At 50.1% G+C, this 27,320-nt stretch overlaps 1 protein-coding gene across 1 annotated transcript; it reads left to right on the top strand.

Moving 5' to 3' along the window:
• The first annotated feature begins 1,097 nt into the window (after positions 1-1,097).
• Positions 1,098-27,233, top strand: LOC114437339 (glutamate receptor ionotropic, NMDA 2C-like). Its single transcript, XM_028407973.1, has 16 exons — positions 1,098-1,128; positions 5,270-5,627; positions 6,259-6,357; positions 13,581-13,646; positions 13,780-13,968; positions 14,033-14,373; positions 14,896-15,010; positions 16,552-16,763; positions 19,120-19,288; positions 19,758-19,911; positions 20,346-20,471; positions 21,438-21,667; positions 23,032-23,192; positions 23,897-24,084; positions 24,643-24,875; positions 25,680-27,233. The coding sequence occupies exons 2-16, from the start codon at positions 5,286-5,288 to the stop codon at positions 27,231-27,233; spliced, it is 4,179 nt and encodes a 1,392-aa protein (XP_028263774.1). The 5' UTR covers positions 1,098-1,128; positions 5,270-5,285.
• Positions 27,234-27,320: the final 87 nt, after the last annotated feature.

Here is a 27,320-nt window from a genome sequence, read left to right as displayed (position 1 = left end):
TCGGCAGGACTCACATGCAGCCCCTCCTGTGATGGAGTGAGAGGAGATGGAGAGAGATACCGGAGAGATGGAGTTGTGGAGGGAACGCAGAGCGGGATTACTGGTGTGACAGCGCAGGCGGATGAGCGGCAGCACGGCGGCGAGGCACAGAGACAAACTCTGGTGGTGGTGAGGAAGAGGAGGAGGAGGAGGAGAGGAGAGGAGAGGAGGAGGGGGGAGGAAGGAAAAAATCAGTGCAACAGGATGAGGACCTGCTAGTGCACAGCCGGCCCGACCCCGCAGACCTGCCATCTGTCCCGCTGTTCCCTCCGTGTTCCTGGCGCTCCCACCAGCAGCCAACATCTGGATCACCTTGCTTCCATATGGGAAGGAGGGCGAAGGGGGGGAGAACTCGAGCTTCACCCTCCCCTCACCCCTCACCCCTCACCCCTCACCCCCTCTCTGTTCACACAGGACCTGAGCGGGGGATTCCTCTGATCGCCGGGAAAACTTTTGCATCTCTGAGGATGCTTCAGCGTGGGCAGGACCTTCCCTGACTTCACATGGATCTCTTACCCCTGAGCAGGGAGAGGGACAGAGAGGACGACGAGGAGGAAGCGGGGAGGGGGAGAGAGGGAAACACGGTGGGGGAGCATCATCACAGCCGCCGCCACCGCCGCCGCCGCTGCTGCTGAAGTGTTACCGGCGTCTGTGCCCCCTTCACTGAAGAGGCGTTCTATCACCTCCCCTCCTCTCCCTCTCATCCTCAACAGCAGGGAGCCTGAGGGATACAGACAGAGAGCTAAACACAGTGGGTTCACACACACACACACACACACACACACACACACACACACACACACACAGACACACACACACACACGCTGGCTGCACCTCTCGTCTTCTCTCACCCTCTCTTTCCCTCTCGATGTCCTGTCTGCACCTTCATGACCACTTGTGAATCTGTTTGAGAAGGAAGAAATTTTTGGAAACACACACACACACACTCTCTCTCTCTCTCTCTCTCTCTCTCACACACACACAGTCTTGGTCTAAATGCGTACTCCAACAGGTGCTGAGAAGAGTGAGAGAGGCAGGTGGAGGAATTAAAAGACGTTTGGAGGAAAGGATGGAGCAGAAGGAGTTCAGGTAAGTCCACACACACACACACACACACACACACACGTTGTCTCACTTCACCCGACCCTCCGTCAGGAGTTTATAGATAGATATAGACAGAATAGAAAAGAAGGTGGAGCTCAGGGAGGCGCTGACAGTCAGTCACACTTTCATAAGTGAAGAGTTTCCTCAGGAGAAAGCTCCATCTGCTGCTGACAGAAACAGAGCAGCCAGTCGTTACTATTACAGGAGTGTGTGTGTGTGTGTGTGTGTGTGTGTGATGCCTCTGCTCCTCTCTTACTTATGGATGTTGGATGTTTCGCTCTGTCCTCTGATGCTTATTGATTTGTTATAGCTTCCTTTGGAGTCACTGTATATGCTACTATATATACTTTATATGAAAATTAGCTGCATGGTTCTCAACCTGTGGGTCACGGCCACCTGTGGGGACACTAAAAAAATGTACAACTTTGATTAAAAGGCAGCATTTTAAGACGTCGGGGTTACACATGTCACCAGGCAGTGTGTGAATGAGTATGTGTCACTGTGACGGCTGAGTGGCGGCGAGCCGGTTTAACGAATGACCCCCGTCACGTCAGCGTCAGTCATCTCGGGCCGACACGTCCGGCCTGCAACGATTTGCTGTAAAGCTGTCGGATCTTTACGAGCGGAGAAGTCCCACAGAGAGTTAAAATCCTTAATTATGATGAATTTATGTGGCAGGCTGATAAGCTGAGGGGTTAAAGTGTGACGCTCATTTTTTATATATAGTGGGTTTAATTTGCACGTTGTAGCAGGTTGTAGAGGAAGCACGGACGTCTTCCTCACGTCGGGATGAGAAGTGTTTTACAGGCTGACAGAGAGGCTGCTCCTCTGCTGTGATGTCTGACACACACATTCCAGACACGTGCTGCTGCTCTAAACTAGACACATGCTAACGATGCTAACTGTGTTAAAATCAAAAAGAACTCATCCAGCTGTTCGCTAATAAAATTAGCATTATACCATTTTTGATTACCTCCGTGCCCTTAATACAAAAGCAACTACAGAAACAGAAAGCATGCTAAGCAGGTAACGCAGAGCCATGCCGATGCGTGATACCACTTCACACCACTAGATGGAACAGCGTTAATGTAGCACCTAATTTGCGCTCTGCTGCCGATGGACAGGCTGTCTAATATCTTATAGAAATCAGGCACCTTTTTTACAGCAGCGCCCCCTGTGGACAAAAATACTACAACTTATTATAAAAATGATCACTGAAGTAATTATTAAGTAAAAGAGTCGCCCCCTTCTGGACACTAAGAACACTGCAGGTTGTGTATTCAGTCCACGCTGCTCTGACGTTTGGTGCAGCTGTCAGTGCTCTGAGCCTGAGCAGAGCGTTGACGGCAGCATGGCGGTCTAGCCCACTTATTCAAGCTCCTTAATGAATGCACTCAAATCAGTTTCAAAGGTGCAGGAGAGAGAGAGAGAGAGAGAGAGAGAAAAAAACAAAGTTCGAGGCAGGCATGTTGATAATTCTCTGCTGATGATGCTCATCCCATCAACTAGATCCTCTCTGCTCGTTTCCTCTCCACCCCCGGCCCCCGCCCCCCTGGGGGCTCAGTGGAGGGACTCCATCATATCAGCTAAGCTAAGCTAAGTATTTAAATGTTTCCTACTGTACGCAGCAGGCTGTGTGTCCCAGGAGGGCCTAACAGAGACAGACATCAGCCGGGTCCACAGTGAGAGAGTTTATTCTCACATTGAATCATTTGTAGTAGAACTAATTACCTGGAACATCACATTTAATAAACACAACATTACTGCATCTGTCCTCATCAGGAAAAAGTAAAAGCAAGCTAGCAAGTAGCAGTTAGCATTTTTGTGATTGTTCAGAAAAAATGAGCACAATTAAAACTACTAGCAAACCAGAGAAGTGTTGAAAACAGTCATCATGCCAAAAAACAGCCTTTAAACTGTAACATCCTTCGTTAACACTAGGTGGACTAGCGAGCCGATGTAACATCCAGTCTGTGTTCAATCCAACAACAGAGGAAGAACTAGTGCTAATAAACCTCAAACCTGCAAATAGGGGGTCAGTCCTCACACACGTGGTCAAACCACCAATGTGGTTTAAAATATTAAATATTAGTATTCTGATACTACAACACGTCGGTGCACAGTCTGAGCAGATTTGCTGTGTGTGAGTGGAGCCCGTGGCAGAGGGGTGGGTGGAGACTGATCTGCATATTCATTGATCCCTGCATACTAAATGAGACAGGTGAGGTAAATCTGAGCCATTCTCAGGCATCAAGGGATTATTTTCATGGAGGAAAAATGCTAAATAAAAAAAATTTCCTGTGAGTCAGTGTCTGGGGAAAGAGAAGCAGGACGCATGTTGTTATTGTGTTACAGTTTAAATCATGAACCTTTGTGTTGGCCGTGCAGCTGTGTGGAGTGTTGATGTGTGGAGTGTTCCTGTGTGGCCGTCACAGCGTTTCTGTGAAGGACTTTATCCCACATGAGGAGCAGCACTCCATCTGCACATCTGCATGAGAATAGGAACCTGACTCACCCAAACTCTGCCTGCTGTAAGGAGAACGTGCACGTTTACTGTTTTTATAGATGTGTTTGTGTGACGTTCAGATGCACATGTTAATCTGAAGTGACAGCAACCAGGCAACCAGTCCTTCAACCACACACACACACTGCTAATCTGAGGCCTCATTATGCTGCCTTTTTCCCCTCAGAGATTAGACTGTACAATGAACTTCTGATCTGTTCTCCAGTCACATGATACGCCGGCTCCGCCTCTCATTGTTTTTATCTTTGACATTACATCAAATAAAACACTTCAAAGCTCAATGTCCTTCCAACCATATCTATCGTTCTCTAATTAGCATGATATATGACCAGATATCATAGGTACTTTACAGTATTCTGAAACTTCCTCTGTGTGTGGGTGAGACTCGTTTATTTTTAATCTCCTCCTAGCATGAGTGGGCGGATACTTAATGCCTACACAAAGACATAAAGATTCAGTGTGGACACAATAAAATGACTTTAAAAGCAGCAGCGGAGATAAACGTGTCAAACGCACATTAACGTGTCACTGTTTGCAGACGATACTGCTCCATACTTTTCAGATCTAGAACTATTTTCAAACCTAAAAATCAGACATATGAAACAATCAAACAGGCTTTGACCCCCATCTAATAACAAGGATGGATCGCCATTCTGGGGTTCAGACCCAGGAGCTTTAAGCCTTATTAAGACAAATGATTGATGTGCCAGCAGGCGGGACGCATTTAACCCGCTGCTGCTTTGAATCAAAGCGGAGAGGTGCTGTTAATTATTAGAGAGTCTCTGATGGCTGCAGATGAAACCGATGTGCTATCCATCACACATATCAAACATATCTGCGACCAGCTGCCTTTATTTAAAGCTTCAAAGGTATCGATTCAATAAGATCTTCAAACAGAGGCTGCCGAAGTGGGTTAATGCATATGCAAATGTTCAAAAGGAGCAGCACACATTCAAGATTTATCTGGTTTCAATCTGGTTCATGGAGGTGTCCCCACGCAGGGTTTGGTAAAAAGAGTCATCCATGTACTATGGTACAAACTAGGTGAGCTAGCTGTTCAATGATTATTTAGTGGGTTTGTGACAGTTGTGTTTTCTGAAAGAGGACGTTCTGGGTCTCAGAAATGCCGCCATCTTTGTGTGAACTTCCTCAAATAGGTTGATGACATCACCCCACGCAGAGAGAGGCCGGCTGATGTGAAGTAACGTAATCTCAGCGATGAGGGTCGAGAACCCATGTGGCAGTTTTGGCATCCTGTTCACTGTGTGTATGTGTGTGTGTGGAGATGGAGAGGTGATTACAGTCATGACACTGAGGGTTGGATTACGGAGGATTACATGCACACACACTCTGACACACACACACACATATTCTGATGACACAAGAGTCTAAAGGCAGGGCTAATACTGTTGTACAAAAGGGTCAGAGAGAGAGAGAGACAGAGCAGGAGGGGGAAGTAAGGGGAGGATGTGTATGACGGATTATGAGGTATTATGTCAAAAACATCATAAAAGTAAAGCAGCTTGTGTGTTTGACTGCTGCTCTCTTTCCTTTCATTCTTCCTGCCTCTCTCGCCCCGTCTCCCCCCCGCCCCCTCTCCAGGCAGTAGGCTGCCAACATGGCCATTCCTAGGGGACATGCTGCTCCTCCCTCTCCTTGGCCCCCTCTCTTCCTCCTCCTCCTCTCCTCGCCGCTCCCCCTGCAGGCCCGGCCGCTCCTCCTCCACTCGTCCATTAACGTGGCGGTGGTGTTCAGTGGCTCCAGCTACCAGAATGAGGTCAGAGGTCGTCTGAGCGGGGAGAACTTCGTCGACCTGCCCGTGGTGGTCAGCCCGGTGACGGTGCTGGTCAACGACACCAACCCCCGCGACCTGCTGACACGACTCTGCGATACCATGGCAACCGAGAAGCTGCACGGCGTGGTGTTTGAGGACGACGTGGGCTCGGGTGCCGGAGCGCAGGTAAAGAAATGATCTGAGACGTCCCCCCTGGAGTCACGGTGCTCAGTCACCCGCAGACGTTTCCCAAAGCTGCGACATGTTCATCCAAAAGGAGCACCTGTCCCGTCAGCTTAAGTCACAAAGAGGAACGAATTCAGATGCCAGGCGTGTGCTGCCTGTGCTGAAATTAAATTACACCGCTGGTGTGTTTTCAGACTGTAAGGGACCACAAAGCAAAATGTAAGGGAAGAAGGGGAGCTCCAGGTTTAATCTGAGGCTGAAAAAAATCCAGGAATGGAACCGATGGAAAGATTTACTTATCCGAACTTTAAGTCCGAGGCTGCTACAGGAAGCAGCTGTCATTTTATTGTTAATTAGATCATGTTGTAGTTTTTATTCTGGGCAGTTCCTCTAACGGGTGGCTCCATCGGGATGCTGGTTTTGTGTTTGGTAGCTTCTCTGACAGTCCGCCGGACACCCTGACATGTTTTTGGAAATCAACACATCCTCACAGATGAAGGCCAGAATCCCGACCTTAATCCAAACACATGAGTCAGAAATGTATTGAAGACAATAACCATGGTCAGAGTGTGAGCGCCTGTTCTTCAGCCTGCTCAGACTTTGTGAATGTGTGTGTTGTTGTCGCCCGCAGGTGGCCGAGGTGGCTCAGATCCTGGACTTCCTCTCCACGCAGACAGCTCTGCCGATCGTTGGCATCAGCGGCGGCTCTGCAGTTGTCATCCCGTACAAGGTACTGTCACAGTAACAAGGCTCACCTCTCAGTCCATCAGACTCTGTGGAGATGTTGGAGTAACATTCATCACATATAACAAGTGGAAGATGTAAACCTGTGATGCAAACCCTGTCAGCGTCAGAGCAGGCTCCTCACAGCCTCCTGTCTTAGTTAGAACTCTCTCCCAGCTTAAAACAACTTAAGTAGGTCAGACTGGTGAAACCTACTTTGGTAAGCAACTGCAAATATTTGGATATGAGCCGTACAGACGGGCGAATGATCGGCGATGAGTGCGGCGTTCGACCCTCATCAGCTCGTCTAATCCCCGGCTGGGAAAAGTCTGAGTGGTGGGAAGGGAAACTTTGTGAGGGGAGACGAGTGGCTACGGGCAATCTATCAATCGATCAATCATCCCGGCACACTTTAGGGAGCAGCAGGTTTTTCCTGCTATGATTTAGCTTGCATCTCATTGATGAATTGAGGTGCAGAGCAGTGAGCTGTGCCGTTAGACTGTAAGGAAGAGATTGATGACACCAGATGGATCCTTAATCTACATTTTGTCTCCAGTTTTGAGTTTGGAAAATGGCTGCATGGCGTCTTCCTCTCACACAGCCTGCCTGCCTGCCTGCCGCTCATCTTCCCTTCCGTCCTTTAATTGCTTTAACTGCTATCTTCCACACCTTGTATTTATAGAAGCCACTCTCACACATGCAAATGAACACACCCTGCACCTATCCACCGCACGAGGAGCTGAGCCGCGCGCTGTGAATGGTGCATTTCAGCCCCGGGCGGCGTTTTGTAAACTGTAGCGTGTTGTATTTATCCACTTCCTGTTAATCAAAAGGTACGTGCAGACGTGCTGGATGGGTATTAAACAGGAGGAGTCGTAGCTGCAGGAGAGTGATTGATTCGCTGTATTTTGATGGCAGAACGAGTGAGGAATAGTTGGAGAGAGACGCTTCGATGAAGCTCGGCTGACAGCCGCCTGAAGCCTCCTCTCAGTCAGTGAATACACGTCTCACTTCTTCCACCTTCTCTTCCTGCTTTCATGTGAGCCTCCCTCCAGTTTTATCCTCTCTCTCTCCATCAGGTCTTTTTTTTGTTCTGCTCTGAGCCCGGCTGAATCTATTAAAGACTGGTAAGAAGAAAGCCACAGGTCTGTGCTCCTTTGTGCTCTTTGGAGCTCCAAGACACCATTAAGCAGTTAATTAGACCCTTCAGGAGGCTGAAGGCCCCCCCCCCTTACAGTGAGCACTATTCACCCCAAAATCCAAACCACCGCTTTTTCCTGCTTGCCTCCCTGAGTCTTTCTACATCACCTCCTGATGGGCTTCACCTTCAAATATTTCAGGCTTGAAGGTTTGTCAGGGATCAACACTAACTGCTGAGTTAGGCCCCGTCCACACGGAGACGAAGTCGTTTTCATTTCTGAAACGTTCTCCGTAAAGACAGCATCTTTTCAGTAAATGCGTGCGTCCACACAAATCCGCACAAACCACTGAAAACACTGTAGTACATATGCCAGGCCTGTGAGTGGCGCTGTAACGCTGCACTCCAAAAACAGAGAAGAAGACGTGGGGCACGCACACAAAACCCATGCGATGTAAACAGAACGACATGGATCTAAAACCTTCTTAGTTATCGTCCACCTGCTGCTCTCTGTGTTCGCAGAGGAGCAGAAGAGTTCGCTGTTAAAAGCAGAAACAAGCTCCGCAGTTTGTTGTTGTTGGAGTGAGAGCGTGAGGGTTGAAGAGGAGGTGGAGCTGTGTCGTCATTGTTTTAGAAAAGTAGCGTTTTGGGCGTCCACACGGCGTATCCACCCTGGGACCCGTTTTCAAAGCCTGAACCATACAGAACTTTAGGGGATACGGCCGTTTTCGTCTCCGTGTGGACGGGGCCTTAGATTCAGGTTTGTCTGCGGTCTCATGGCGTCTGTGGACATCCATCCTGAAACTGATCAAGCACAAGGTTTCAAAGCATCGAAGTGTTGGGCAGTGTGACCTTGTCGTGCTCATATTTGGAGCTTTTACAGACTAAACAGCACCTCATAGTAACAATTTGTGACACCGATGATCCTACATGGGATCGAGCTCGAGTCCATCCTGTTATCCATTCACTTCCACTGATTCAGTGTCAGGTTGTATCTCGATATATCTCAAAAAGAATCCACTGCATGTATATCTGCAAACATGTGGAGAAATTCACCGCACACTCACTGTTCTGGCTGAACATTCACACGTCATGCCGCTCATTTGCATAAAGTCAGAGTCAGAACCTTTTTGCAAATGAGCTCAGCCGACGTTTTTGGAATCTCGTGCATTGCGTGGCATTTTGCACAGAAAGTGAAGATGATGCATGTCAACGCTGGCTCCTGTGAACACGCATCATAATTCAGTTTTAAATTTCACGACCCCTGAGAACCCCGTCACTGTCTCCCGGTACCTGGACCCCCTCACCTGGCAGCATGTTGCACCATCCATCCCACCCGAGTATCGTGGGAACATGTAAGCCACAGAAACGAAGCCATCTCACATTTTCTGAGCCTTTTGAGTCACGTCGAGCTGTCTGAGTAGCACAAAGCGTTCTCCTCCGAGGTCTGCATATCGAAGGCCTCATTCAGCCTTCCTCCTCCTCCTCCTCCTCCTCCTCTCCTCTTTTTCGTACTCGCTCTTTTGTTGTCTGCAAGAAGAAGAAAGAAGCTTGTCAGAGGTGTCTGGGCACAATGGGACAGGTGGATTGGACAGAGAAAGACATACGCGTGAGCGCATGATTCTCTTAGAGGGATAAAAGAGCTCAATAGTGCTTGATTATCAATAGGCTCATGATGATGATGAATATCTTTGATGGCGGTTTTAAAAAGAAGCAGCAGCAGCAGCAGCGCCTGGGCCGCCTATTTATGGTTCCTGTCTCAGTGATCTCTCCATGGCTGACAACAAGGAAGGAGGGAAAAAGAGACAAAGATGAAAAGATTGAAGGGAGGAGAGGAAGTGTGTCTTTTGTCAGACGCCACACACATCAAGCTGAAGCAAAGAGGAGGAAATGAGAAAGAAGGCGTGAAGACTCCTCAATGAGCGCTGAGAGGGACGGAGGAGGAACAGCGAGAGGAGCTGGAAACCAGAGTGTGTGTGTGGCACGCTGTGAGTCAGTGGTGCAGTGTGCAGGGTGATCAATAGAGGGTGCTGCTTCCAGATGTCATGGGAGCAGGAGAGCAGGAGGCTCCAGAGAGGAAGGAGGAGGTGGAGGAGGAGGTGGAGGAGGAGGAAGAGAGCAAGAAGCTCCAGAGAGGAGACAAGAGGGAGGAGCAGGAAGAGAAACTTTATTGATAAAACTTTCCACTCTGTGATAAACAGCGACTCTAATTATGATGGCAAAGATTATGATTATAACTGACGTCACTTTGGATGTGAGTTGGTCAGGATGGAGCGATGCTGTCGGGGGATTATTTGGATGAAAAACTGATCTTTACCAAACACCGAAACACGTCAGCACAGCAGTTCAAGAACGCTCTGAGACCCAAACTGCTCCGTCCCACAGCAGGCTGAGTCCCAGCGCTCCGAGTCACTACATCAAAAAGTTCTCTATACAGACTTCCTACTCAAACGGCGCTTTAAGACCCGTAGGTGACGTCATGGCATAGTTCTATACTCCAGTCTAAGTCCAGTCCCTGCACTTAGTGAGCTTACTGCAGATTAGAGACATGTTGGATACTGTACAAATGTCGGCAGGTAAACGTGTCGTTTCATCGTCCTCAGCTTCAGTGATGTGAATCTAACGTCAGCATCATCAGGAATGATCTGACCCTCCAAGACTCTCTCTGTAGATCAGACACTTCCACGTCTTTAAATAGTAACAGGACACATCAGAGGGAGTAAAGAGTCGCCTGCTCAGTCTTTCTGTTTTCCAGGAAGCAGTGAACGTGCCGTCACTCACACACTGCAAACAGTGAGTGATGGCGGCTGGAACAAACGCAGCCAACAGCAAACAGGAAGGAAGGCTCCTTTTAAGTGAGCGCATGATGGATTTCTGAAGCACAGGAGCCGTACGGCTGGAGTGTTCCAGCATATACAAGATCATTTATTACAATTTGAAGCTGTCTCGTGGAAGATTATATTTCAGGAGTGTGGCTGCACACTGAGGTCACACCGAGCAGGCGGACGTCATGGCTTTTTTTTTCTGGGGGTGGAAAGGGGGGGTTAGTTTCTGTGGTCAGACTGACCCGCTTTCTCTGTTTGTCCTTCCGTCCGCCACCCCCCCTCTCATTCTGGCCTCATGATCCAGAAACTCCATAAACAGGTCAGGAGGAGCCGAGAGCCTGCCGCTCAGTATTCCCTTTGGAAACCGGTTTCTGTTGCTGGGAATGGAACCACGTTAGGTCACCTCCAAGTCTGGCCCAGTAACTGCAACAGTCCAATTTAGGAGGATTTAAATGAGTGGGTTTTGCGACAGTTGCTTCCTGCAGGCCTCTCAGAGATCAGACCGAGGCCGTAATGCAGACCTCACTGACTTAGACTCAGAGTCCGGCTCTTCCCACTGTTTTAAGCTTATCTCAGTTTACAAACTCTAAAAACTATGAAGGAACGATGAGATCTGCTGTTTGATCACTGTTAAATGAATGAAGTTGCATTAAAATGTTTATTTGAAGTCAGAGGTAGGACGGTGGAGTTGAATTAGTCTTAGTGGAGCCGGTGGAGCTGGCTGTCAGGGTGGTAGTGATGAAAATGGAAACCAATGTATGTGACTGGTAGGAGGACCCAGGATGGAACCTTGAGGGACACCCAGAGTGCACCATCTTCCTGTCTCCACCATGATAAAAGGAGGATCACCCTCCACTACTGATGTCACCCCATGACTGCGTGAAACCTCCTACAGGCAGAACGAGTGTATGACAGCATGAAGGATGATGACGTCCACCATAGGGGGTCCAGACCAGTTCTGTGAGGAAGTCCTTCCAAACCTTCACAGACCTGCTAACCTTATAAGATTCAAAGATTTTCAGCAGCTTGTGGTGTTCAATCTGATTGGTTAGCTCATGACAGACTGGCAGATGGACCGTCCAATCATCCCAAAGTTCCTTCATCACCCCTCCATATGGATATCTATACACAGCTCTATAAAATGGAGTAACGTTGTCATGACAACGGATTGTAAATTTCCATCATCTACACGTGTATCTGAGCGGGCATCTGCGCCACCGGGAGGTGCAGCTCAGATCCTACATCCCCCCCATGGGGAGGAGGAGAGGGGTGTGTGAGTGTGTGAGCAGACACCATGTCCACTGTCCTCCTGTCACATTACCATACGCTCCTGCAGTTGGACTGTTAATTACGCCGGTGTGTGACAGCCAAGGTGGTGAGAACAAGATAGCGAGAGGAGGAGGAGGGTGAAGTCTCTTCATGTGTGTGTGTGTGTGTGTGTGTTATTGGAGGAAAAGGTGATTGTGATGTTTGATTGTGACCGCACAAAGAAGGTCAGCAGTTTATTTGACAGCTCAGACAAAACTAATCAGATTCTAATGGCTGCTCTTCAGCTTCAAGTGGGACACTATAGTTAAGCAGGGCTGCATTTCTTATTTATCCGCTGACAGCCTGGCACCGTTGTGCGTCGCTATTTTTATAGCTTGTTTTGGTGCGTGGCCCAGTCAGTGGTCTGCTGGCGTTTCAGCTCCGGAGGTGAGCGCAGACACACACAGGCCTGCTGAAAAAAAAAAATGGCCGCGGCGTTCCTCCGAGCGGAGGAGACGACAGTCAGCCGCCGAAGATCTGAGCCCCGCTCCCAGGGCGGCACCTGACAGTTTAACACTTTAAGGAGGTTTTCCATTTGCCTTTAAAAATGACACCACATTACTCACTTCTACACCTTCTTGCACCAGCCGCCGGGCTGTCATCAGGACGCTGCTGTCTTGCACCTGCTTACATCACAGGTCGGCTTTAGGTAAATGAGGCTGCTCAGATGTCACTACGGTCCAGACTGCATGTGTGCATGTTTAATCTGGATTATAACCAGTGTATTTGCTGTGAAAGCAAACAGCTACACACAGAAGCCAGCTAAAACAGCTGGTTTTTAAGACCCCGTTCACACTGGGGAAATCAATCCGGCCAGAGCGGGATTCGGGCCGTATCTGGATATATCCAGATCTAAAACTTAGGTCTGAACACAAATGCAGCTAGCGAATCCAGCTAGCGAATCCAGCTAGCGACGTGATCCTTCCGGGTTCACAGGGACAGTGTCTGGGTCACGTACAAAAGCCGTATGTAAACAACCATCGAACCACGACAGCTTTGCCCCGAGATTTTCTAAAGGGCTACAAAGGAATAAACTGCTTCTTGAACTGAAAAAACCCGAAAGAACAAGCGACACGGGACAAAAAAAAAAAATCGCACGATGCATGAACACACGTGGTCCTATCGCGGACTGAGCGGACTCTGTATATTAGGAGGCGCCACCTAGCGGTTTGGACAAGCTGGGTTAAGATGGATTGATCTGGATTGACTTTCTCCAGTGTGAACAGGGCCTAAGACAACAGCTCTAACAGTTAGAAGTAGGTAGCTCACTACAAAGCATCCACCCAGCTAGTTTACACCACCTGCTCATTTTAAAGGTCTGTAAGTGTAATGGCTGTAGAACTACACACAATATAAACTCCACTTCCACACAGATCTGACCTGATTCTGTGTCAGACACTCAGACAGATCTCTGCTCAGTGTGCACGCTCCTGCTGCTACAAATCTGATGTGAAGATCGGCTCATTTGTCCGCCTGACTTCTCTGTGTCCCCTTTACATCCTCCGACATCCCTGTAACCCACTTTATGTGAATCCTATTAGAAGATCGGCAGACTCTAACAGCCTCTTCTCCTCCGACACTGTAGGTATGCAAATGTATGCTAACACACACACTGAGACAACATCGGACCACCCCTTTTTGACAGAAAGAGAGCAGCGTCGGCTCTTCGGAGACACACCGAATATAGACAATCTGCTGTAAAACAAAAGCGTCGATAAAGGTGCGGCATGTAAGCTGAACGCTCACGGTGACGGCGCCGTTTGAGGGTTTTTATTTTAAGACACACTTCACTTGGTCCTTTCATTTCTCATGAAATTATTCAAATGATCACAGTTCTGCTGAGGCTTAATGATCTTAAAGTTGATCTAAAAATACATGAAGCTTCTGAAGAAAATCTGATGCAGAACTCACAGCTTGTTTGTGCAGAACGTCCTCCCAGCTGCTGTTTGTCTCCTACAGGCCGAGGGGTCGTCCTTCCTGCAGATGGGCGCCTCTCTGGAGCAGCAGGTCATCTGCATGTTCAAGGTAAAGGTGTTAGCATCACATTAGCTGATGAGTTAGCATGTTAACATCAGCATTTGTGCAACTTCTCTTCTGTTTCCTTCTGTTTGTGATGATAAGCTAACTGCTAACAGCTAACAGCTATATTTTGTCTCAGATCATGGAGGAGTACGACTGGGGCGAGTTTGCGGTGATCACCAGCCTGCTGCCGGGCTACGACACCTTTGTGGACATCGTTCAGTCGTACACAGACACCTCCTACTTCCTGTGGAACCTGCAGGACATCTTGTCTCTGGAGATGTCCGTCGGTGCCAACGACGCCAGGACCAAACGCATCCTGCAGCAGGTGAGATCAGCTAGCGTTAAAAGTCTTTACAGAACACACGTCATACATGTTTGTGTGTCTGCAGGTGGACTCGCAGGTCCTGCTAGCGTACTGCTCCTACGAGGAGGCGCAGTATTTGTTTCGGCAGGCAGGAGAGGTGGGTCTGCTGGGACCGGGCTACATCTGGATCCTTCCCAGTTTGGCCATAGGAAACCCTGAGAACCCTCCGCCCGTCAGCTTCCCCGTGGGCGTGATCGGGGTGATCACGGACCAATGGAGGAAGAGCCTGCGGCAGAGGGTGAGGGAGGGCGTGGCTATCGTAGCCAAAGGGGCGGAGAGCTTCAAGAGGCAGCACGGCTTCATCCCAGAGGGGCACGGCGACTGCAACAAGCCGGCCACACATTCGGACAACAACACTCTGTTCAGGTAACCGCACGGTGGGCTTACAGTGACACCTGTGGACGTGAAGGGAACTGCAGTCATCGCCATCCATGTTAGCCAGCTAGCTAGGAGTTGAACACCGACACAAGACACTGAGTTACATATTGAACAAGAACCAATCATAGTTAGCAGGTGGGCTAGGAGTTCAGTTCTCTGCTAAAACAAATAGCTTAAACTTCCAGAAACCCATCAGCACCTCAGGAAGTGAAGGTACTCTGCGCCTCTTTTTTATACAGTGTGAAACTCTAATTGGTCTGGATCCATTACTCACATCTATCTCACATCTAAAGCTTAAGAGACGATAAAATCACTCAGCGGGAACACTGGCGCTGTCCGCCGCTGTTTCCCTAATGAGCCACTTCCAGCCGTCTCCCGCCTTAGATTGAGCCTTCCCAGGGGAGCTCCAGGTTTAATTAGAGGCTGATCATTGTGTGTCTGTGTGAGAACGAATATGCAAATGATTGTGTGTCAAAGTCGGCTGATTGCGAAGTTTCTGTTTTCTGGAAGGCACATGCTGAACGTGACGTGGGAGCGGAGAGACCTGTCCTTCAACAACCAGGGCTTCCTCTCCAACCCCTCCATGGTCATCATCGCTTTGGATCGTGAGAGAGCCTGGGACAAGGTACACACAACACACTGAACGACAACACACAACACAACAACACACGAGGCGGAAAACCACAGTTCGACTGTCAGGAGGGACAAGTGTGGACACGATTCCAGATCGATAATATTGTGCATCTTTGCGTTTCCTGCGTTGCAGTCTTCCACACACACACAGAAGGCCGCAGGGTTGTATTGAAAAAGTGCGACTCAACACAGAGACCTGAGCGTAATCTCACAGCTACAGTTGAACTCATTTATTTCTGCCCTGGAAAGACCAACCTACTTCATCAATGTCACCTCCTGGTTCAGCGTATGTGTGTGTGTTTGTACACGGACGTGTAATTGTGCTGAAACTGAAGGGGGGGTGGGTTGTATACATGTGTGTGTTTTCTTTTCACTCTCATTACGACCTGATCTCTTCCTGCTTCCTCTGGTCGTCACGGCGACACATCAGGTACGTGAACGGCCCTCTCGCCCCACAGACTGCCTAACAAACACTTTAAAATGTGAGGTGTTGATCCTGACATGACTCGGGCGCCCGGATGTTACTGATAATGGAGACGACAGTGAGACCATCATGTGGATCAGTCACATCAAGGTCAAAACCTTGCCTCTTTAATGAGCCGGACCCATCAGCCAGTGTCAGAACTGACTGGAGCCTCCACAAACCTGATCAGTATGGAGAGAAACAACTAAACTACAGTCCACAGATGTTCCTCACACTAGGTTTCATCTCATAAAGACACAATAATCCAGCTAATCCACCTTCATAATCTCTAGTAGTAGCTAATAGTTTTTATGTTTAACAACATTTACCACTTTGAGTTAGCTTCTCTGCTTCCTGACCTGGAGGTAAACGTGCTGCAGTCCAGCCGCTCTGTGTCTGTTGCTGATGCTCAGAGTGACGTAGATGATGCAGCTTCTGCTTAAGATGCTTGATGGGAAAATAAGTCACATGAGAAGCTCATAAAGGGCAGACAGAGATGACTGATTCTCAGACTTGACGTCCCGGCGAGTCTGTCATTCACAGATGGCGCGCAGAAACAAATGGCCGCCTCACACGTCGTACTATAGCCCGCACACGGTCGCCCATGTATGACGAAGAGAAAACATTATCGAGCTGAAGAGCAGATCAGGAGTCGGCATGAAGAAGAGGTCTCATTAAATCTGTGAGGGAGCGACTCCAACACGCAGTCAGTCAGCGCGGGCCGAGCCCAGCACGCCTCATTAGGTCGGCTGATGTGACAAACAGCACCGGGTTTCACTGAGCTTACCGCCAGCGGGACGATTCATGGTCTGACATTATACAAGGATTCCACCTCCGAGTGGCTCCGACACTAAAAACTGGATCTGACGCAGGTTTATTTTCTCCTGTCACATGTACAGAAGACAGCAGAGCTGTGATCGTTTGATCAGTCCTGACGGTGTAATGTGAATCAAAATGTCAGCTGACAGAGACGCTGTGATGTATTATTAACGTGGTTTCTTCTTTGATTTGAAAGTCTCAGAGCAGCTTTCACTCCTCCTGACCTCTGTCTCCGACTCGCTCCTCTCCAGGTGGGCACGTACGCTCGCGGCATCCTCCAGGTGCGCTACCCCATCTGGCCTCGGTACGGCAGCTTCCTGGGACACGTGTCCGACGACCGCCACCTGACCGTGGCCACGCTGGAGGAGCATCCCTTCGTCATGGTGGAGAACGTGGACCCGGGAACCGGAACCTGCGTCCGCAACACGGTGCCCTGCAGGCGTCAGTCCAACCTCACAGAGGGGTAAGGTGACCCAAACACCGACAAGGTGGTGTCAGTGAACACCTCCTGTCCCATAGGGGGCGCTCTCAAGACGGCCCAAAATGTATGACATCATGCCGCCATCTTGATTTAACACATCCAACCAGCAGCAGCAGAGCCTATATAGAAAAATACATCTGAGGACTGACCCATCAGTATCGATTAGCCAAATGCTAATTAAACTAGCATGAACAGGAAGTAGGATAGATGTCTTTAGCATCATGCTAACCCTCTAGTGTTTATTTAGCACCATAAAAAAGATTAAAATCTGCAGATATGGTGGAAAATGTGAGAGCAGCATGTAATCAAATGAGAGCATGGAGTCCTGATGGAGGAAGATCTCTGGCAATGTGCTGACAGTGTACACGAACCCCATTAGTATTGATGTAAACATCGCACACTGTATCACACACACACACACACACACACAGGTACCAAACTGAAAACATTTCCAGCTGCTCCCCTCCTCCCTCCCTCTGCCCCAGTTTAGTTGTTGGTGCCTCCACACTTCATTAAACACACAGTAATTGTGTCTAAGCACTTTAAAAACACACCTCAGGTGTCACACGCCGACAGCAGCCGTTTAACAGCCATTACCTCCGACTACCCGCAACCGGTGCTCGCCAGGAGCGCACGGCGTCTTCATCAGCCGCAAACAAACAGCTCTGACACTTGTTGACACGTAAACCCGGGTAGCATGAAAGTGTTCGATCAAACGCAGCCGGGGAGAGTTTATATTCTGATGCAATCTAGAAGCTAACGGAAGAATCCTATTGGCTGTTTGATTAACTGTCAGGAGAGCGCCCTCTAGGTGAAGCAGGGCAGGAACAGGAAGTGATCAGGCTCTGGTTTTTAATCAGCTGATCAACAGAAAGCAGGTTGCCTCCATGACTGTGTGTGTGTGTGGTTAATTACAGGCAGATATGTAGCGGCTGTTGTCGGCCATGATGGCACATTGATTGCCGGTAAAGAAGATTTATCCGTCCAGCACAGGGACATCTGTCAGAGGCCTGAGACAATGTTTTCCTGCCTCTTTCTGCTCATGTCCGGCGGCCGCGTCCCATTTGGACGCTGACCAGCGAACAGGAAGCTGCCGTATGAACCGGTTAATCTCGGCTGCAGAGCAGATGTTTAGCATGATTAAAACTTTGTCCTGCTCATTAAAAAAAAAAAAAACACAACTTTCTCCGGACAGATGACGGCTCCGTCTGCCAGAAACCTGAGCGCTGATTAAAAGCAGGCAGCGCCGCTGAGACCCGATGCGGACACAGAACTACAAAACTCTCCTTCTGCTGCAACAAACGTGAATCCATGATCAATACCAGGCGCTGACGGCTCAAACATCAAGAAATAAAACGCTAATAAATCACAGATCAGCTGGGCGTCCACGTCACTCCTCAGTCTTCCTCCTCCTCCATCTGTCCTCCTTTCCTCGCGCCCTCCTTTCCCTCCAAACGAAGGTCGCCGCCCCTGCTGCTTGTTCGCCGTCTGCCTCTCTCTCTCCGTTCTAACCGCCTCTCGCTCGGCCTCCACGCTGCACTAGTTTCTGTGCGTTTAAACGTCAACCTCACAGCAAACTGAGGTGCACACACACGTACGTGTGTGTGTGTGTGTGTGTGTGTGTGTGTGTGTGTGTTGGCCCAGTTTCATGGCGACAGGTGGTCGGCTCCTGCAGCAGTTAATTAACACAAGAGGTCCTTTCAGGCACATTTAAACTGCTCAGATCGACTCTTACAGGTTTGAAAATAATCAGATCTTAATGAATTTTTATTGTGCTGACTCACTGATGAAGTGCACGCACACACACACACACACACACACACACACACACACACACACAGTGACTCAGCTCAGTTTTTGGAGCTGGAAAAAGTCCGTCTGCTGTCACTTTTCGAGCCTCTCTGTTATTTGTTATTCTATTACCTCCTCTCCTTCCTGTCTTCTTCTTCTTCTTCTTCTTCTACACCCCATTAAGTAGCGAGGCCACCGTCAGGAAGCGAGCGTGTCCCACAGACGCCACACACCTTAATGGGCTTTGATTAGAGGCCATCACAGTCACTCAGCCACTGGCTGGAAGTGTATTTGTGCGTGTTTGCAGTTTTTAGGCGTCTCCGCCGTCTCCCCTGAAAGACACCTTGTTAACCGCCATTGATTTTAGCTAATGAACCAGCCAGCGCCTGCCCTTCACTGCACGACGGCCGCTGTCAGACCGCTCAACGCTCACAAAGTAAAAACTGCAGCTTTGTTTTTCTAAAGATAGCAGCGGCCCCAGAGAGCGCGCCTTTGTTCACACCGCGTGCAAACAAAACTCTTCTAACTCTGTTTTTTTCCTTCGCAGCGTCGTCGGCCACTCGGAGTCCTACACCAAACTCTGCTGCAAGGGCTTCTGCATCGACATCCTCAAGAAGCTGTCCCGCACCATCAAGTTCTCCTACGACCTGTACCTGGTCACCAACGGGAAACATGGCAAGCTGGTGCGCGGGACTTGGAACGGGATGATCGGGGAGGTAAATCCCTGAACGCGGCAGCTGGCGTGGCTGAGCGTCCAGAGCTAACGGAAACGTAGCTCTGGGCTACAGCATGCTCTAATAAGTTATTCATGTGTTACCTAAAAACAGCAGGGAGTGAGGACGGAGAGATCACAGAACACAACAAACGTAGTGGTAGATTACTCAGATTACTTGGGCAGAGCAGGTAAGCTAACTCACACCTCAAAGACTAGCTAACTGGATAACACATCAGGGTGTGGACCCCCTGTCAAACTCTCCATATTCTGATTCGGACCCGTTAACAAGACCTGATGATAAGATCATTCCCATAAGACCAGGGTTCAGGCACCTGACATGATCTGCTTCTAGGGGGTCGCTACCACAACCCTGATGGACCAAGACTGACCAACGGACAGGGGGTCAGAGGTCTGACAGGTGAAGAGTCGTCCTTGAACTGTTTCCTGAACACATCTGTTTCTTCTCTCAGGTCGTGTACCGACGAGCCGACATGGCGATCGGCTCCCTCACCATCAACGAGGAGCGCTCAGAAATCATCGACTTCTCCGTGCCCTTCGTGGAGACGGGAATCAGCGTGATGGTGGCGCGCAGCAACGGCACGGTGTCACCGTCCGCCTTTCTCGGTGAGAAGTTTCTCCTCATCCTCATCCTCATCTCTGACTGGAGTGTGTTAGTTCAAACCAGTCACAGCAGCATCTGTTATCCCAGAGTGTGATGTACAGGATGGCCTACTTACACGAGTTGTGTCTCTGCAGACGCTTCAGGAAAACTTCCCATTAAGCTTTTATCCCGCCAATAACTGTAGCCTACAACTAAATCCCCTCACACACACACACACTCACACACACAGCACACACACACACCTAAATCCTTTCTCAGAACCCCTAAACAACTAAATTCAGCCCTAAATCCTCTGTCGGTGTATTTCCCTTCTTTTCATTGTGACACCTGCTATCCTCCGCCCGCACACGGTGGACGCCATCATCGGCGGCTCAGGTTTAGAAGCAGGACACACAAAAGAGATTAACTCCCATCCTGGGTTCTCCTCCTCATGCAGAGCCCTACAGCCCCGCAGTCTGGGTCATGATGTTCGTGATGTGCCTGACCGTGGTGGCCGTGACGGTGTTCGTGTTCGAGTACTTCAGCCCGGTCGGCTACAACCGCAGTCTGGTGAGCGCTAAAGGTGAGTCTGACCCCGCCCCCTCTTCACGATGGGAGAAGGAAGTGTTTACCTCAGATACTCTTAAAGCCCAAGTGCAATACGGATAAATGGATTAAGTTTGTATTCACTCGTCTAAAAATATCATAACATACCTCAAAGCTACTTTATTTGCATCCCAACGAGCACGTTTCAGCCGAAGTGTCCTGCAACCTCCGAACAGACTTTCTCAACAGGATTTTGGGCAGGGGGCTAATCAATCCCAGAATGCAGCGCTGACAGAGCGTGCTTCGTCTCCAGGTCCAAAAGGTCATTTTGCTGTTTTTAATTAGCATTCGTCGTCGCGCTAATCAAAGTGGGATTGATGGCGGCGGCACCCTCTGCTGCTGCACATGAGCGCCGCTGGCAGAGAGCGATGGAAACGGGCCGAGCTCGTGGAATGAAGAAGGAAGGACACGAGGCCACTCTCAGAGGGGAGGGGACGGTCACCATGACGACAGCTGTGCTGGCTGCAGTCACGAAGAAATGTGCTGTTCTCCTAATAGGGGGCGCTGTGGTGGAGAGTCTGCCTGCATAATCTTGAGGTCTCTAAATTTATGGAGGAGGCGGCGTCGTTAGGCTAAAAAACTAAAAATTAAATAATCGTAGCTGTTCGCCAAGATGTTTTCGCTCTGTGCAGCGCTACTTCTTCCTCTGGTGGTGAAGTCAGGGTGCCGCCATCTAGTGGTGCAAAGCAGGATTACAACAAGGGTTGCAAGGCTGATGGTTTGGTGTTAAAGGTTTCCATTTACCTGCCTTTGAGTGTCTTTAGTTTGTTTACAGGAACTACTGGGCTATTTAAGGGCCTCGTGCACTTTTCCACCTCAGGAAACTTGCCGCAAAACAGCAGAGTAAAGGCAGGAGTGATGATTGAGCCCTGAGTTCCAGCAGTGGAAAAGCTCCTTTTGGTTGACCTTGTCCTTTGAACACACTCTGACCCTGTTTCCTCAGCTCCTGGTGGTCCCACGTTCACGATTGGGAAGTCTGTGTGGCTGCTGTGGGGCATCGTTTTCAACAACTCCGTCCCCATCGAGAACCCCAAAGGAACCACCAGCAAGATCATGGTGCTGGTCTGGGCCTTCTTCGCCGTCATCTTCCTGGCTTCCTACACGGCCAACTTGGCCGCCTTCATGATCCAGGAGCAGTATATCGACACCGTGTCGGGCCTGTCGGACAAGAAGGTAAGAGACTGAATGAAGTGTCGGAGGATTATGAAGCGTGACAGGCGGGTTTTCTGGAGCTGGGAGATATGAGGCGAGCTGGCGCCGCCGTCCGGTCTTTTCTCGGTTCATCAGTCAGCATTGATTAATAAAGCATAAACAAAGGAAGTGCAGAAAGCCTTTAAGACAGAGTCCAGGAAAGAGTTCTGTGGTGAATGTCTCTGTCCTTTTCCTATCAGCGGGGAGCCCGGTGGCATGAGTGGCTAATCAATTACAGCCTTCTGTCAATACAGATGGCGTCTGAGTCCCAACTTGTCCCATCAGTATTTCAGGCTGTCCATCAATATTCCCCCTGCGCCGTCTCTGTCTCTCTCACACTGTTAAAACAAGATCGCCAAATGTCAGAGAGGAAAGCAACAAGCACACCCTCACACACACACACACACACTCGACCTGGAAGCAGCGCCTCAGAGGAGCTTTACAAGAACAACCTTCCATTCTTCACACACAGCAGCTGCCAGGCAGGGATCAGCCGAGCCCCTCACGGATCTATGACTGTATTAACTGTATGCAGATACATATTGATCCACAGATTCCACCTTAAGTCCCGCATGACAAAGGATCAGTCCGGTTTAGATCAGAGTTCACAGCTCACAGTCTTAAAGGATCAGCGTGTCACTGTGAGGCCTGAAACTGTGATTAAACCCTTATTCCCAGCTGATGTGTCCATGTATGAAGACTTGACAGCTTGGTGCCGGACTCGCCTGGTACCAGCTGGTGGAGTCGCTGTCTGCAGCGTCCACTTTACTTTGAATGACAAGCGTTTTACAGAAAGCTGCTGCCTCAGGTTGGTTCAAAGAGCTGATTACAACACACACACTTAGATCGGCCCATTCATTTGCGCTCGGCTCCAAAGGTCAGAGCAGATGAATCGGTGTCTCCTGGTCACGGTCTCGTTGAGCTCTCCGTGCTTCGACCTGCATCACTTTGTGAGGCGTGAGCTTCGATCGGGTTCAGGATCCTCTGTGGGCGGGACGGGATTCTGATGTGAGATTTAATCTGCTCTATTTTTACTGCTGATTAGACCTGTTTGGAAAAATGGATTCTTTTAACTGAAGAGTCCTTCATCCGTCTTATTCCTTCATGCTGCCGCCTTCTTTTCTCACAAGTATTTCTTCTTCTCCTCCTTTATTTATTCTTCCTTTCCTTCCTTCCTTGCTCTCTCTCCTCCCTGCTTCCTTCTCCCCCTCTCTCCTCTCCTCTTCTGTCTCTCCTTCCTCCCCCTCTTCAGTCTCTCTCCTCTCCTTCTCTTTCTTCTTCCACTCCTCCCTCTCCCCTCTCCCCTCTCCTCCCCTCTCCTGTCATACTCTGCCTCCCCCCCACAGTTCCAGAAACCACAGGAGCATTACCCCCCTTTCCGCTTCGGGACCGTCCCGAATGGGAGCACAGAGAACAACATCCGCAGCAACTACCCCGACATGCACACACACATGGTGAAGTACAACCAGAAGGGGGTGGAGGAAGCCCTGGAAAGCCTGAAAACCGGGTACGGTCCACTGGCTCCACTTTACCTCCGTCTCCTCTGTTAAATAAGAAGCTATATTTAAGCGACCCTGAAGACGTAAGATGACACAGGAATTATGAGATCTGAGGCTCTTTGTTTGCTGCAGCTATTTGTGAATTAGGCCAGTGTGATGGTGTATTTTTAGACCGGCTGTCAGACATCTTCACAAAAGGCACAATTAAAGAGGCGTTAAACTTGTCTGGAATAATTATCGGTGTTAACGTTTAATTTCAGTCGTGGCTCTGAGGAGGTCAGTCAGCCGCTCACTCACTTTTCACTTAATTAGATCGACCAGATTTTCCTTGGTCTAATACTTTTGTTTATCCCCTCTGGTTTGGAGCTACGAGCTGCCAAAGCACACAGGTCAGAGGTCAAAGATCCAGCAGGGACGGTTTACCTTGCCCAGAACACGGCCATCAGGCCCGGACGAGCCAACAGAGACCTGGTGGTCTCAGTCGTTAGGTACAGGAGAGGGACCTCCTGCTGTAGATGGCTCAGTAGGAGGCTCAAAGTGGATCTGCTCTCCTCCACAAACATAGGAGCCCAGCTAGAGGTCTATCAGACCTGGCCGTCTCACTACACGGCTTCACAGAGCCTTCAGCTGTAGATGTAGCCTTCAGCTGGAGTAGTGATGATGGAAAACTCCTAGCCTTCTTCTGAGCGTGCTCTCTGCTCTCTGCTTGCAGGAAGTTGGACGCCTTCATCTACGATGCCGCCGTTTTGAACTACATGGCCGGAAAGGATGAAGGCTGCAAGCTGGTGACCATCGGCAGCGGCAAAGTCTTCGCCACCACCGGGTATGGCATCGCCCTTCAGAAGGACTCCCGCTGGAAACGACCCATTGACCTGGCACTGCTGCAGTTCCTCGGAGACGGTGGGCGGCACACACACACACACACACACAGACACACACACACGTCAAAATCAGTCAGTCGGCGTGTGCTGTGTCAGCGGGACAGTGGGCTTACAGGGAAGAGTTAATATCCTGCACAACAGCAGGGACTGTTGGGGATGTGATTATCTCCTTCACACACACACACACACAGGACGGCCGCCGGTGTGGAGTTAATATCCTCCCTCCTCTGAGAGCTTAAGGGCTCCCCACACACACTCCCCCTGAGCTTTCCATGACGCTATAATAAAAAATAAAAAAATATTGTGTTTATAGTCGGCATACGGAGCGCTCGATGGGCGGCCACCTGGTCAGAAGAGCAGCTCATGTGCTAACGATAGCAAAAAGCTAATGTCGAACACAACAGCATGTATGATGTCAGACATTATGAATTTATAATCTCTCTCTCTTAAATTATTCCCAAAATGAACTGATACTCACAGCCTGCCTCTAGCGGCCACCTGGGGAACTGCAGTTTTTTGTCGTTGTACTTCCTGGTAGCAGTATTCAGGTCGTCTCATCAAACGTTTGTCCCTTCAGGAGACACGCAGCGCCTGGAGACGGTCTGGCTGTCGGGCATCTGCCAGAATGAGAAGAACGAGGTGATGAGCAGCAAGCTGGACATCGACAACATGGCGGGCGTCTTCTACATGCTGCTGGTGGCCATGGGCCTCAGCCTGCTGGTGTTCGCCTGGGAGCACCTGCTGTACTGGAAGCTCCGACACTCGGTCCACAAGTCGCACAAACTGGACTTCCTGTTGGCCATCAGCAGGGTGAGACTCACACGTCTGATTGGTTGTGTTTGTAGTCGTATATATTGATTGATTGGCGTGCTGCGATTGGATTAGCAGGCTGCTGCGCCTGCTTTCTCTCCATTATAACGCTGTTTTACATGAAGAGTCTTTCATGTGAGGATGAATTAATGCAAATTGTGTGTTTGCATGTAATTACAGGCTTTCATTGAAGGGTCCTGTTATAATATTAAGTAAAATGACACATCTTTCTTATTAAGGAGCCAAAAAAGAAGAAAACGCAGCTCTGAGCCCGCCGTTTACTCACCAGTTAACTTTGATTACCTCAGTGTTAATTTGCAATTAGCCCAAATCAGTTCCCAGTTTGTTGATGGGAGCACGCTCAGTGAGGCTCAGGCGGCTCTGACAGCCAGCAGACTGTCTGTGGACTGCAGCCGGTGTAATTATACCATTGTGCCTGGATCTGGGTTTTTTTTATTATTATTATCAGATTAACGGCTAAATGACTGATCTGATCATTAATCCGCATGGGGGCCGCCCCAAGGACCAAATTAAATTTCAGGATCTCACAGCCAACTGTAAGCAGAGAACAGCCTCGGGATTCAGATCTGCGTTGGTCCACGTTACTGGGGCAATCCTCTCAGCTTAAACGGTTTTTCTTTGAGTCCTGGGAGAATACATAATCAATCTGTGACTCAGACCCGCCTCAGATATTATTGAAATCAGTTTTTACTGCCACCAGAGTTTCACTTTAAGATGCACAGAACGTCCCCCGAGCAGCGTCTGATTCACTCCCTGCTCCTGTCTTCTTGTCTCCTCTTTCAGGGGATTTACAGCTGTTTCAATGGCGTGGAGGACCCCGGGCGTTCGTCTGGTCTGGCCAAACCTGATCTGACCTCCAATTATGCTCAAGCGAACATGCTCAAGATGCTCCGCACCGCCAAGGACCTGGTTTCCACCGCCAACGTCGAGAGCTCCCTCGACAACGCCACCAAGACCATCGAGAAGCTGAGCCGTCACGGCGGCACCCTGCCCATCCGGGTCCCGCAGGTCGCCACGGAGGCGGTGCCTGGAGGATTTGCTTACATCACGGAGAATCACTGCCCCCTCCCTCAGCGCTCCCTGACTCCACCCCTGATGGCGGTAGCTTCGCTGAAACAGCAGAGGGGCGTGGCCAGACCCACGCCGCTGCGCTACACTCTCCCGACTCGCTCCACTTCATGCCTGTACGACCGACCGCTTCCTGTTTCCAGCCTCAGCAGCCCTCATCTGGCCACGGTGGGCGAGCCGCTCCCCCATCAGCACCCGCACCACTACCAGACCACCGGGAGACTCTACGTGGACTCCCACCCTCACTCACCTTTCATCCCTTACACCGACCTCCAGCTTCCGGACATCTACGCCTCCCATCCGGTGTCTCTGCCCGAGAACCAGCACCTCACCGGGTTCTCACAGCGGAAAAGGAGGTCTAAGAGTTTCCATTGTGAGGAGGGAAACATGGAGCGGAGGATACACGCCGATCAGGAAAAGAGCGAAAAGATCTGCCTGAGCGAGCTGAAAGCCAACCATCTCCAGGACAACCACGTCTCCACCCCCAGCGTCAACAACATCTACTCTGGGGAGGTGATGTGTCCCCGCGTAGACAACTACAGCTCGTGGCCTCCAGAGGACCTGGTGCTGAGAGGGAGACGCAGGCACCGCCGCCCCTCTTTTGTTAAAGCGACGTGGGGGAGTGAGCAGATCCGTCAGATGGACGAGTCCCAGTCCTCCCTGTCCAGCCAGTCGCCCTCCACCCTGCCTGACCTGTTCCCGTGCATCCTCACTCCAACCACACCAGCCAAGCCCTGCAACCCCGCTCATCTCCGAAACAACCTGTGCCTCCCGCGGAACCAGGCCTACCTCCACATCAGGGAGGACCAGAGGAAGCCTAACGGTCGGAAGGGACAGAAGCTGCGCTACTCCCACTCCGCCCACCTGCCCACGTACGGAGAGGCGGTGCGACACGGGGCGGGGTTAGGCCGGGGGGTGGTGCGGAGAGCCACCAGCTTGCTCAGCAGACAGTACGCCCACTACCTGAACTCTTACCCTGGACTACCCCTCTACCACAGCCCCCTGGACCTGCAGCACCACACTCAGGCCTCCAGCAGCCACCCAAGCCCCAGCCCTGTGTGCCAGCTGCTGGCGTGCGGCGGAGGGCGCTGCGGAGGCCAGCGGGCCCTGCTGTACCAGGACAGTGTGTACGGGGCCTATGGAATCTATCAGGGCTCACTGACTGGATCAGAGGCTCAGGCGGGTCACGGAGGCGGGGGCCAGCCAGCAGGGAGCCCCTGCGTGCTGCGACCGTGGCGGCGGGTGTCCAGTCTGGAATCAGAGGTCTGAGTGGACAGACTCTTAGTGGTTTAGATTAAAGTGTATTTGTGGATTCTCTGTGATGTGGCGTGGTCCTGGAGATGCGGCGTACACTTA

This window comes from Parambassis ranga, chromosome 6 (genome assembly GCF_900634625.1).
Source record: "Parambassis ranga chromosome 6, fParRan2.1, whole genome shotgun sequence".
Classification (NCBI taxonomy): domain Eukaryota; kingdom Metazoa; phylum Chordata; class Actinopteri; family Ambassidae; genus Parambassis; species Parambassis ranga.
This window is presented reverse-complemented; position numbering and strand designations above follow the sequence as displayed.